At 46.7% G+C, this 13,369-nt stretch overlaps 1 protein-coding gene across 6 annotated transcripts in view; it reads left to right on the top strand.

The window, feature by feature from the left end:
- Positions 1-13,369, top strand: part of PRKCQ (protein kinase C theta) — a 95,908-nt gene that overhangs the window by 71,487 nt on the left and 11,052 nt on the right. For all 6 annotated transcript variants that reach the window (XM_090041590.1, XM_090041591.1, XM_090041589.1 and 3 more), the window contains one exon: positions 5,260-5,398. In XM_090041590.1, the coding sequence (XP_089897716.1) occupies positions 5,260-5,398 (139 nt within the window). The remainder of the gene's footprint in view (positions 1-5,259; positions 5,399-13,369) is intronic.

Genomic DNA, 13,369 nt, shown 5'->3' with positions numbered 1-13,369 from the left:
GGGCCAGGAGCTGGGGCAGGCAGGGCAGTCATAGGGGGCTGGGGGAGCGGGTGGGGGCCATTTTTAAGGCGCATTAAGGGTGTGCATGTGTAGACACACCCAGAGTGTATTTCGAGCCTTGACTGTTATGACATTTATACTGTGCAGTAAACCAATGATGCCAAAAAGTATCATCCAAGTGCTAGGTTGGAAGACATCTCAAGGGTCATCTAGTCCAGCCTGAGCTATTCAACAGTCCGTAGCTAAGGCAAAGATTTTGAAGCCCAGCTACCTATTATGTCTTCTGTATCTGTAAGACAAGTATCTCCTCCCCAATGGGTACATCTACACATGAAATCAATGAAAATTAATAAACTCTGGCACATTTATTGCTCCTAGGCTTTGCGTTTTCACATGCACTCAGAACCACAGCATGTTGAGCTGGGTCAGAGCAGGTCTGGCTGGCAGGGGACTTGGGGAGTCAGCCTGCCAGCCTGGGGCTGCTCCAGCCCAGCTCAGCATACTGCAGAGGGCCTGGCTGGGCCCCTGCACCCTTTTGCCCCATCCCACCCTGTCAGCGTCTACACGCATGTTGCTGTGCAGCAAAGAATGCATAGTACTTGTGTTTACAAGTACTAACCTATGGTGGAGTTGATTATTTTCCTGCAGCCTAATAGGGCCACACTTGTAGACAATGAGACTTTACTGCAGAGCTAATTAGGCAGCTCTACAGTAAACATAACATGTAAATGCACACCATGGTACTAACCTTATAGTCTCCAATGTTATTGGTGGAAACACCACCATGAAACTAGCTTAGGAAGCCAAACCAAAAGAGTTCATGATGTGTGTAAGTATTTTGAGGTTATACCTGGGTATCTTACCAGTGACTTTTCAAAAGTCACATAATGAGTGAGCAATTTAATCATTAGTCTGAATTTTTCATGGTATTACTCTGAACTTTGCTTTGATCCCATTGCTCTTAATTTCCAAAATATGGCATGTTGTAAGGAATTACTGGGATGTAAACACTGAGGGAGGTCACAGCCTGGGATCTATGTTGGTGGGGTTTGTGATACAACCTAATACTGAACGAGGCAAGCTGTTGTATGGGATAGTCCGGAAGAGATGATTCTGCTTTGGGTTGGACTAGATGGCCTCTGGAGGTTTCTTTCAGCTTTACTCTTAAGACTTTGAGCCTGTTATGCAGTGAACCCTTGATATCAGACCAGTGAGCTACTTTGGGCCGCTTTACTTTTTGAGAATAACGCAAAAGCCTGCGCTTTGTAACAAACTTTAGGCCCAACCCGTTTACCCATAGCCTTAATGGGTCCCAATTTTCACTAGTTTTAAGGCTTCTTTATATGGCTAAAGTGGTATAATACAGTGCTAGAGAATGAGACCCAACATGGGTTTTGTTAATATCTCTTAACCTACAGGGAGCAATCAGTAAATACACGGCACTTGATTTCCTATTGCCTGACATCTTGTGAAGCTGCATGCATTTATCCTGGTAGACCTTAAGTGTTGCCATTCTGATTTGCCTTCACACTGTGCACACTTTACACAGGTACAGAGCATAGCAGTGACACTTTATGACAGTGCTGGGTCTGAACACAATCACTATTCACATGTCACTCCTAAATAAAAGGGCTCAGACAAGACCAGGGATGAGAGGGGCTCCTGACACCCCAGACCCATGTCACATGTTCTGATTGCTGCTGGCAGCTGGCTTTCAGAGGAGTGAACTGATGTGAATCCCTAGATCTTTACAAAACTACCTCTCCCTCAGCATTACAGTGCAGCCTAGCTAGTACTTTATTGCCTTTTGTAAAATTGGGAAGCAGGCAGCTTGTCGAAAGCAAATTAGGGAGTCCTCTGAAACAACACGTAACTGTATTGCCTGCAACCAAAATGAGATTATTTTAGTATTACTCATGCAACGTGTACATTGGAAAGAAAACTAGGAGTGAATGGCTTGTTTATAATCAAGTCTCCCATTAAAACCCAAGCATTGACTCATAACTCTTGTTATTCGCTATTAGTACTCCCTGGAGAGCAGGTTTTAATCTTTACCGACTAATGAAGGTGATTATATAAACACAAGATCAATCTCAATAGCATTAAGGAAGGCAGGTACTCTCTGGTATCTGGTGCTCTCTGGTATCAGAATTTTTGGCTCTAATGATTGTTCCTGATGGGTAAAATTGTGAAAAGTGCACAAAGCAATTGGGTATTATCTAAAGAGATTAACCAAACTTCTCCAAACAGTGCATGAGAGGGAATTTGATTATATACACACATGCATACACATTTTTTTTTACCTGGGGAAACTTTCGAATGTTGGGTAAAAATCTGAACCCCTAAAATTATGACCATAACCAAAATATTTTGATCTGGAAATGGCAACTCAGGGTCTCACGTGGGGTGTAGTTCAGGTGCTTTTTGCAGCCAGTTCTCCTCAGTCACTTCACCCCCCTGTTCACAATTGCTTTCCCAAGATGCCCTCCTTTCATAGAGAGGGGAGGCGGTTCACCTTGGGAGCCCATGGCCAGGGTGCATTTTGAGATACCAAAGGAAGGAATGGTAACAAGAAACAGCCAAATGACAATCCCATAAGGCATCAAAATATTTTGGTGATTGGGCAGATAGCTCCGGTGGACAGTTTTTTTCTGCCATCTCGTAATTTTTATGCACTAAACATGAGACATTTTTATGCACTGCTTACAAGTCTTATCGTCTTGCTCAGCGAGCTGGTGAGACTTACAACTCTTAATGACTTCAGGAGTTGATAAGTGATCTGCAACTCAAGAAAGGGTTTGCCGAAGCCAGTGGAAAATAAAGTATCTGTGAAAATCATGGTATATATTTAAGGCCTGAAGTATGAATCATACAACTACACACCTACTTTTGAAAACCTTATTTTTAATACATAATTTGATTCTGATTGGCTATGCCATGTATAAAGTCTTTCCAGGGAGCCAAAAAATGTTGGCTTCTCAACAATGGAACTGAGGGCAAATGATATTCTTCTTCTCTTTAATCTGTCAAATACAAAATCCCCCAGTGCCAGATGAATCTTTTTTATGAAGTAGAAATAAGTCACAGGAGTTCAGGGGTTGTGATACCATGACTGTCTGCCACTTGGAGAGTAAATGCCTCTGTTACCACTATATTTCTTTTTGATCAATTTTTTATCACAGCAATAATCTAGCATCAAGAGACCATTATCCTGTGGCAACACTTTATTCTTTGGACTAGCACAGGTCCAGCTCAGGTGCTTTGACTGGGATTTTCTGTGTAGCTTAAGGGAGTTAAACACCTAAATTCAGTGGGATATGAACACCTGGTTCCATTATGCCGTCTTGAAAAATTCCCAGCCTTTACCAGGAGGTGCAGAGAGGCTCACATTTGACTACTTAAGTAGACAAATTTGCCAAGAGTTGTAAAAAATACCTAAAATAATTGGGGGGCGGGGGGGGGGGGTGTCTCCTAAATTTTAGGCACTCAATGCAAGAAGCCTTGAGAGGCCTTGGGAACTCTGAGCAGCCCTCCTTTGAAAATCAGACTCCTGTTAAGATGCCTCATAATCCTAGGCAAAAATCAGTGGTTAGTTCTGAAAATATAGCCCCGTTGAGTGTGTCCAGCAGACCTGCTCAAGGGCTGGTTTGAGCATGGAGGTGCAAAACCCGGTGCTCTTTACAGGAGGTAGCTGCGCTTTTGATCAGAGGTAGAAGCTAACACACGTATGCAAACTAGAGCATGCCCTTTTCACATGCTGCCCACATGAACACTCAAGACCTGAAAATATGCCAGCAAAGAGTGGCCCTCTGTGGTCATTCTTGAGATCTCAAAGTGCTTGAGACAAACCACTGGAGACAAGCCTGGAGCAGCTTCCCCTGTGTATTTCCAGTGTATTTCCAGGATCGAAGCATGCATGCAGAAGCGGGTGGGTGAGCCATGCTTCTGATCATGGCCACTGTCTTTTAAACAGGGCATCATCCCCTCTCTTTCTCTCCCCATTCAGCAATTATTCCCATGGGGGGGGCCTCCGTTCTGTGGTGATGTGCATGATTCCTTGGCTTGCTTGCTTTTTTATTTCTCTGTATGTACACGTCTCTCTCCGGGGTGGCTTCTTCCCACAGCAGCTTTTAGAGCCCCAAACCCCTGACAAGATCTTTGCAGTAGTACGCAAAGGACATATGTAAATAGGTAAAGCTAATGCAACCTGAAGGGATGTTCATAGTCAGGAATGCTCCCAGCCTTTGCAAAATGGGCCTGTGTTTCCTTCTTATAGATTTACAGTGTCTAGGGCAGGGGTGGGCAAAACGCAGATGCGGCCCGCCAGGCCATTCTATCTGGCCCGCAGAGCCCCTAAAAAATTAAGAAAATTGATATTAATCTGCCCTAGGTTGCTTGTCATGTGGCCCTTGATGGCTTGCCAAAACTCAGCAAGCGGCCCTCCGCCCAAAATAATTGCCTGCCCCTGGTCTAGGGCGATGGCACTTTCGGCATCTGGAGTTATACGTTGAGGCTAACTCAGAAATTAAATATTGGGAAGGAGTTGGGGGAGAACAGGTTGTATGCGAGAGTATCTGGCATTTTTTGTCCCAATCACAACTGTATCCCAATGCCAGTGTTGGGGCAGAGATGCTCGTATTTACTATGTAGAGTGGATGTGAGCCTTCATCCTACCAGCCGGGGAGCCAGAATATTGCAGCCCCTGTGCTTCTCTAAGAGCAAAAGACAGGTCTTCCTACACTCCTCTGCTGTTCAGGATAGCCCAGGGGAAGGGAGAGAGAGGCAGGGAAGGGATGAGACCTGGGCATGTGTGTAAGGCAGTATCTTATACACCTTAAATAGATATATTAGGAGAATGCGTCTTTGGTGTAGCCAAGAACTGGAGGAGGGATTGTGCTTCTCCAAGTAGTTCACTTTCCGGAGCTTCCTGTGAGCAGCAAAACAGTTAATCCCAGTTAACTTCATAGCATATGGCAGGTGTCATAATTCTGATTACCCCATATGGTACACAAGGAAATGGGAGTAGACAATATAAAATTGACTGAGCTGGCCACGGTCATTGCTGCAATCAGAATACAGATTAATAGTCAAGAGGTCCTGGCTCTCTCCATCGGCCTCTGAGACCACCAAGCCTGACCACTCTTTCCCTGGAAATATCTTGAAGGCAGACGCACAGAGAAGTACACTGTTATGTGTTAGTTTATGCAGCTGGAGAGCTTGACTTGCAAAGGAGAGCTTGACTTGGTTCTGATTTTGCAGAGACCTGAAGCTAGATAATGTTCTCTTGGACAAGGAAGGACACATCAAAATTGCTGACTTCGGGATGTGTAAAGAGAACATGTTTGGAGACTCCAAGACGAGCACTTTCTGTGGAACCCCTGATTATATTGCGCCCGAGGTAAGTGTGACTTCAGCCTCCTGACCTCACTGAGGTTACTGCGAGTGGCATTTGATCCCATGTTTACATCGTTTTTAAGGAAATAAAACCATCATTGATCAATTGTTGAGCGGTGTGAAAAATACAAACTCCTGTTTACAAACAGCTGCTCGGGTTAGAAATTGGATCTCAGTTTGGTTTGTTCATGCCCTGTGGTTGTCTGTATTTGGTCATTAGTATAGCTGCAGTGTTAATCATGTTTGTAGAAGGCACCGTTTGCACTCAGCAGGGGGTTAAGCGACAAATGCAATTTATGCTGTGATTAGATGAAACTTGTTTCAAGCAGAAGCAAGAGCAGTTTATAAAGGCCACCCAATCAGGGGACTGAAGTGACACCGTGTCTGGGAGTGTCACAAAACTCAGAGAACCTGAGACACTTGGCAGAATCCATCCAGCACAACGCTGTCTTCAATAAGAGAAGCATGCACTTATCATTAAAAGTGTGCTGGAAAGTAGTTTTGAGACTCAGAATGGGCTACAACTTTCATCAGTGCTTTGTGAATTGGGGCTTACGTCCAGTCATTAGATACCTGGGTGCTAAATACAACTCCGGCCAGTTAGTCCAAACATGCATGAATAGCAGCTGTCCTTTCACATACAAATAACTGGCATCAGTGGGCCCAAACTAGTCTTCAGCTCCAATTGAGAGAGTAGATGAATAGACTGTAAGGTGGATAGAAAATTGGCGGGAGTGTTGGGCTTAGAAGGTAGTAATCAATGGCTCGATGTCTAGGTGGTAGCCAGTATCATACGGAGTCCCTCAGGTGTTGGTCCTGGGGCCAGTTTTGTTCAATGTCTTCATCAACAAACTGGAAGGTGACATTGAGTGCACCTTCAGCAAGTTTGCAGGTGACACCAAGCTGGGGGCGTGTGGGGTAGTAGATACACTGGAGGGTAGGGCTAGGAATCAGAGTGACCTCAACAAGTTGGAGGATTGGGCCAAAAGAAATCTCATGAGGGTCAACAAGGACAAGTGCAAAGTTCTGCACTTAGGACAAAACAAGGCCATGCACCAGTACAGGCTGGGGGTGCCAGCCAGGCAGGAGCTCTGCAGAAAAGGACCTGGGTGTGACAGGGGACAGTAAGCCGAATATGAGCCAGCGGTGCGCCCTCATTGCCATGAAGGCTAACGGCACTGGGCTGCATTGGGAGGAGCATTGGCAGCAGATCAAGGGAAGTGATTATTCCCTTCTATTCTGCACTGGGGAGGCCACATCTGGAGTATTGTGTCTAGTTTTGGGTCCCCCACTACAGAAAGGATGTGGACAAATTGGAGAGAATCCAATGGAGGACAATGATAATGGTTCAGGAGAGGAAAGGCTGAGGGAACTGGGCTGATTTAGTCTGAAGAAGAAAAGACTGAGGGGGATTTAATCGCAACCTTCAAGTACCTGAAGGGGCGTTCAGTGGTGGCGGATGACAGAACAAAAAGCAATGGTCTTAAGCTGCAGCAAGGAAGTTTAGGTTAGGTATTAGCAAAGGGGGTGGAAGGCAGGGCCTAACAGGGCTCAGCCCCCCCAAATGCAGGGCAGAGGATACGGCTGCAAGTCAGCCTGGCTGTGGGCTCCAGGTAGGTAGAGCAAGGGTGGGGAGAAGTGTGCATGTAGCCAGGATCCCAGCCCGAAGTGTACATCACTGGCTGCCCAGCACAGCAGACAGGTACCAGGCCATTCTGTGAAAGGGAAGGAGCTAGTGGGGAGGGAGGCGCAGATCAAGGCCCCCGTGGTGAGGGAGGGAGCAGGGCGATGGTGAATGAGGCCCCAGCCGGGCTGGGTGGTGGGACAGTCTGAGCCCAGGCAGCTCATCCAGGGATATGGGGGGGCTTCTGCCACTGTGTGCATGCACTTCGGGGGAGGCCCGAGGGGCACATGCCCCCCGATCTGTGCACAGGGTGCAGGCAGGGGCAGCCACCGCTGCATGCTGCATTTTGCACCCCATTCACCCCAGCCCCTACATCACTCCCTTCCTCACCACTGGGTCTTCAATCTGCGCCCCCGCCCTCATTTCCCTTATAGTTTCATAGTAGCTAGAGTCGGAAGGGACCTAGGAAGATCATCTAGTCCAACCCCCTGCCTTGGCAGGAAAGAGCACCGGGGTCAGATGACCCCGGCAAGGTGCTCATCTAACTTCCTTTTAAAAATCCCCAGGCTAGGAGCCTGCACCACTTCCCCTGGAAGCCGGTTCCAGGCCCTAGCTGCCCTGACTGTGAAGTAGCGCCTCCTAATATCTAATCTAAACCTACCCTCCGCCAGCTTGTGACCGTTATTCCTGGTCACTCCTGGCAGCGCACGGGGGAACAGGGACTCCCCCAATACCTGCTGATCCCCCCTGACCAGTTTGTAGCAGGCCACAAGGTCCCCCCTTAACCTTCTCTTGTGGAGGCTAAACAGGTTCAGGTCCCGTAGCCTCTCCTCATAAGGCCTGCCCTGCTGACCCTTGATCATACGAGTGGCCCTCCTCTGGACTCTTTCCATATCGTCCACGTCCCTCTTGAAGTGTGGCGCCCAGAACTGGACGCAGTACTCCAGCTGCGGCCTGACCAGTGCTGCATAGAGGGGGAGGATCACCTCCCTGGACCTGCTCGAGATGCATCTGTGGATGCAGGACAGGGTACGGTTGGCCTTCTTGACTGCCTCCCCACACTGCCGGCCCATGTTCATCGTGGAGTCAATGACGACTCCAAGATCCTTTTCCGTCTCCGTGCTGGCAAGAGGGGAGTTCCCCAACCTGTAAGTGTGGTGCCGGTTCTTCCTCCCCACGTGCAACACCTTGCACTTATCAGTGTTAAACCCCATCCTATTCTCATCGGCCCACCGTTGCAACCTGTCAAGGTCAGCTTGTAGCCTATTGCACCCTTCTAGTGCACCCACATCCCCCCACATCTTAGACTTACCTGCTGGGCGGGGTGGGGAAGGGGGGGCGCAAAACATGCGCATACACTTAGCCCCTGCAAATATTTTTTTCTCCCTTTGCCTGGGGATATTAGGAAGAATTTTCCAAATAGGCGGGCAGTAAAGCATTGCAACAGGCCGCCCAGAGAAGCTGTGGACTCTTCATCCTTGGAGGTTTTCAAGGCCTGGATCAACAAAGCTTTGGCTGGGATGATGTAGTTGGCAATGGTCCTGCTTTGAGCAGGGGGTTGGACTACATGTGACCCAAGGTCTCTTCCAATCCTCATTTTCTATGATACTATGCTTGGCTGGGGGGGTTCGGGTCAGGCCAGCGTGGGCAGTCTCCAAGCCCCCTCAACCGAACAGCTGACGTCTGCTCTGTTCATTCGCGCTGTAATTTATAGCGTTCACATTTTCATTTTCAATTAAGTATAGCTATTTCTGACAAGGGTTTCCTCGAGAAAGGAGCAAACTGCTTTAAACACACCAAGACACCCAAAGAAAGACAGTTCTTACTGTGGATGGAGTTTGACTAATTTGGCAGCAAACCAGGGCCAGAAAAAGCATTTCTCAGCTTGGAAGAGAACCCGGGAGACCCTCGATGCATCATGTCTGACACCGCTCTGAAATCCATTTGTTTGCATTTCAAGATTCAATTTCCTGATCTGGGTGTTTTTGTGATGGATATCGGTCCTTACCAATGGCTTCAAAGCCTTTGTTTCTCTGTATTTCATTGATCTTTCACTGCACTCCACTGGCCAAATCCCTATCTCACTTACACCTGTATTATGGAGGAAGAGGCCTTTGGAAGTCATGGGAAATACTCAAGATAAAAGCTGGTGTAAGAGAGATCACAGTCGTGCCCCGAGTGTATTTTATTCAGCTTCAATTTTCTTTTCTTTCTAAAAAAACAAAAACAAAAACAAAAAAAACCAACCTTTTTTCTGATAACCAAAACTGAGCTACAGCTTCCAAGAGATAATCCGTTATCTGTGACTTTACTTAATGCAAGAGGGAAAGTTTAAAATAGCATTGAGGTTTTATCTCTGCCCCATCATTTATTCTAGAAATTCAACCCATGCATATAAAAACATTTTACTTACAAATTGAAAGTACGGTTACAGTTTATGGATCATTTCTCAAACCATGTGCAGCAGCAGGCGACTTTCTTCCTGCCTTTCAGTGCAGCTGCTTCTCCCTGCTGGTATTATATGTACTGTAATAGCATCTCAGGGACGACTGTTCAAATAATGGATTGTTTTGGTTCTGTGGCCAAACAACCCCCCCCAAAAAAACCCCCCAAAAAACAGTTTCATTTTTGACCAGCCTGAAACAAACGTCTTGTTTATTTGTTTCAGTGAAGCAAAAAAGCAGAAAAATTCATACTAGGTTGACACAAAACATTTTTTTTTCAATTTGAAGTGATAATTATCCTTTTTACTTTTGTTTAAAATGCAGTGAAACTGAAGTGTTATTTCAAAATGAAAAGTCTGAGCATGTCGTATCAAAGACCTTAGTGTTAAACTTCCTGACCATCCTGATTTTTTTTTTTTTATTTATTTTTAATTTGGGGGGTTGACATTAATGGCTGAATTTGACCCCGACTTCACAAATGGCTTCAGTCCCATCAAAACAGCATTTTTCCATTTCATTTATAACTTGCTAAAATAATTGACCCTGCTGTAGCCTAAAGACAGCTAAACGCCAGGCCCCATGTTGCTGTTTTGCATTCATTATACTCTATGTCCCAAAGGCCTTACAGTCAAAGCAGTCAAGTCAAATTCAGAGGAAGAAGAGCTCTACAGGCATAAAGAGAGGAGGTGGCTCACCCCAGAGCACATGGTAGAGTCAGGAATAGAAGCCACATCTCCTGTCTGCCCATCCAGCAGACTACAATTTTAGATCACATTGCTTCAGCCGCCAGCAACTATGTTTGCGGCAGTTTGTGCAGCTGCCTCTTGCGTTAGCCATTAATGTCTATGATTGCAAAGGAAGTAACTAGTGGAAAGGGTCAGAGATAATAACAAGGCTCTGCTCTGAAAAGCAAAGGTGGGAAGTATTATCCAGATTATAGTTACCCTTAACTATATAAGGGTTTACTTATATAAGTTACCCTTTACTATATAAGGTACTCTTAACTATATACGGGTAACTTATATAGTTACCCTTATAAGTGGGGGCTGCTGATAAAAGATGTCATAGATTTCATAGACATTTGGGCTGGAAGGGACCTCAGGAGATCACTGGATCTAGCCCCTTGAGCAGGAAGTCAGCTAGGGTCAAAGGATCCCAGCAAGATAACCATCCAAATGTTTCTTAAAAGTGTCCAGGGTAGGGGCTTGCACCACCTCTGGGAGGAGTCTCTTGCAGGCCTCGGGGACTCGGATAGTAAAGAAGGTTTTCCTTATGTCCAGTCTAAAAGAGGCAGAAATAGGCCTACAGCCTGACCTTTTATTTGCTCACACTTGAAAATACAAAACCAAACATTTATCTCAAAGTCTGTGTAGCTACCCATGACTGCACAACCTACATGCTCCCCTGTACCGGCTGAGGAAACTCAAGAGGTGGGAGGAGGGTGGCACAAATTGTCAGCAGGTCTTGAATTTGTGGATTTCTCTAAATTTCTCTCTGGTCTATAAAGCCCATATTTATAGATGGCTGGATCTAATAGTCTAATAAATTATTTCTGATTAGTTTTATTTTAATTTTTGTTTCACTGAAACTTTTGGAACTGGATTGAACCAGATCTCTCGTGGAGTTGAAAGGTGTCCGTTCATTGGGATTTATATCCATGGGAAAGTAAAAAGGAGGGTTTCTTACGTCCTTTCCTTCCCCATTGTAGAATGCTGTTCAACACTATCCTGTTCCTTCTTTACCTCAGTTCATGGTCTTCTCTGACAAGGCAGTTTTATTTTTTTACAAATTAAGCATCTTAACAAAAATATATCCATTATAGCAAAATAGCATCCAATACATTTGGTTACCTCTATCATTGCCACTAATATTTTAAAATAATAAAAAATACTATAGTGTATTTGGATGATTTAATGAAGACACTTCCCTTAGAAAGTCTCCTTTCATTATTTAATTTGTTTAGTTGTATCTCATTTCTGGATTACTTAGACATGTGAATGGCTCCCTTTACTTTGCGGACCAAGCCAGTAATCATATCTGCAAAGGTTCATGCCATGGTCACTCAGAAACAGGCTTGGGGGCCTTCTGCTTAGCCATACTTCTGCAGCTTGGCCTTGGCCCCTTGACAATGGCCAAAGCTGGCAACAGAAGCCAGTATTAACATGGCAGACAGCTGGCTTGGCCAGGCCCCTCTATAAAAGCATGTTGGCCCCTGGCAACGATGATACAGTTGGCACAGAAGCCCCAGAGGAGTTCTGGATCACACCCAATATTTCTCTTGGGGATTTCACCTACCAGCTTGGCCAGTGCATGTTGAACCTAGTCCGTCTCAGCAGTCTGACTCAGGCAAAAGTCCCAGAGACATATCAGATCCAGATAGCAGTCTTGGTCTTTAAGTCTTATCATGTTCTCCCATTTCATTGACCACAATAATAAATGTGCCTTAAGGTCTGCAGGATGGAGCCATTACAACCCATCTGAGAAGTGCCAGCGAGTGCTCAGGCTCAACTTTGCCATCTAAACAAGTGTTCCCATTCATGGCTATTCTAAGAGTGAAGTTACACGTAACACTTAGATCATGGGTGAGCGATTATTGAAGCTGGAGGGCTGCTTAATAAGTTTTAGTGAGCTATCAAGGGCCACAAAGGTAGCCCCACACCTAGACAGGTGCCCCGTCCCCCTGTTCACCATCTTGGGACCAGAAGTCCTTCCCATTAACCCCTGATATTTGCCACTAGAAGTTCCTCTCCTTGCTCTGGAAGTGCTCCTTTGGAAGGGGTCAGCGATTCCCGTCTTGAAACCAGGAAAAAAACTAAGTCATATATTTAAAAAAAAAAATCTACTATAACATATTTTAATTTTTTGTAAAAAAAGAGGTTTTTGTCTTGATTTATGTGTGTTTGTGTAGTGTATCTAGAGATGATTGCAGACTTGCTCAAAATACAGCCTCACCCTTGTATATTGTGTGGGGGAAGGTGTATGTGGGGGGGTGTTTGAAGAATGACTGTGGTGGGGTGTAGGATGTGGGTATGGTGGGAGGGTCATGTGGGGGAGTGTGGAGGGGTATGGGTGTGGGGCTGAGGGTGTGTGGGAGTGTAAGTGTGTGTGTTGGTATGGTGGGGGGTTGGGAGGTGTAGTATGTGTGGGGGCTGTGGGAGGGTGTGGGTGTGTTTGAGGGTATGGAGGTGAGTGGGGTGTATGAGGGGGTGTGGAGGGGGGGCTCTTGGAGTCCCCAAAGTATACGAGTCCCTGGACCTGTATGTGGTCCCATAGCGTACAGCTCCCTGTATTCTCACCACAGTCCCTGGCCACAGGTGGTGGCAGTGTGCAGGGCCAGCCCCACCCAGCCCCATAACACACAGCTCCTGCCCCAGTTCTTGGCTGCACATAGTGGTAGCATGTAGGGCCAGCCCCACCTGTCCCAATAGTGCTTCCGCCCAGGTCCCCAGCCACATGTGGCAGCAGCGAGTGGGGCCAGCCCCCTCCAGCCCCATAGCTGCAGCTCCCATGCTCCCACCCCAATCCCCAGCCGCACGTGGTAGCAGCGTGCAGAGCCAGCCCTCCTGGACCCCATAGCATACAGCTCCTGCAGCGTGTGGGGCCAGCCCTTCTCAGCCCCATAGCATGTGGCTTCCCATGCTCCTGGCCCCATTTCCCTCAGTGGGAGTCCCTGGCTCCCAGCCTGGGAAATCAAGTATGGCCCCACCATTCTCACAGGCATAGAGGCTGGGAACAGCTTCAGGGGACCAGGCACAAGCTCTGCCAGGCAGAGGCTTCTCATCTCCAGCATCTCTAGCTTGGGGCTGGGGTGGGTCAGGCCCTGGGGGCGGGGGGGAGGGCCTTGTTTGGCAACCAGACCTGCAGCTCCTGCATGGAGGTATTGGTTTGCAGAGGAGCAGTGCAGGCC

Source organism: Crocodylus siamensis, chromosome 4 (genome assembly GCF_052110815.1).
Source record: "Crocodylus siamensis isolate JL-2025a chromosome 4, ASM5211081v1, whole genome shotgun sequence".
Taxonomy (NCBI): domain Eukaryota; kingdom Metazoa; phylum Chordata; order Crocodylia; family Crocodylidae; genus Crocodylus; species Crocodylus siamensis.
The sequence above is the reverse complement of the archived record's forward strand: the minus strand, read 5'-3'. Positions and strand labels throughout refer to the sequence as shown.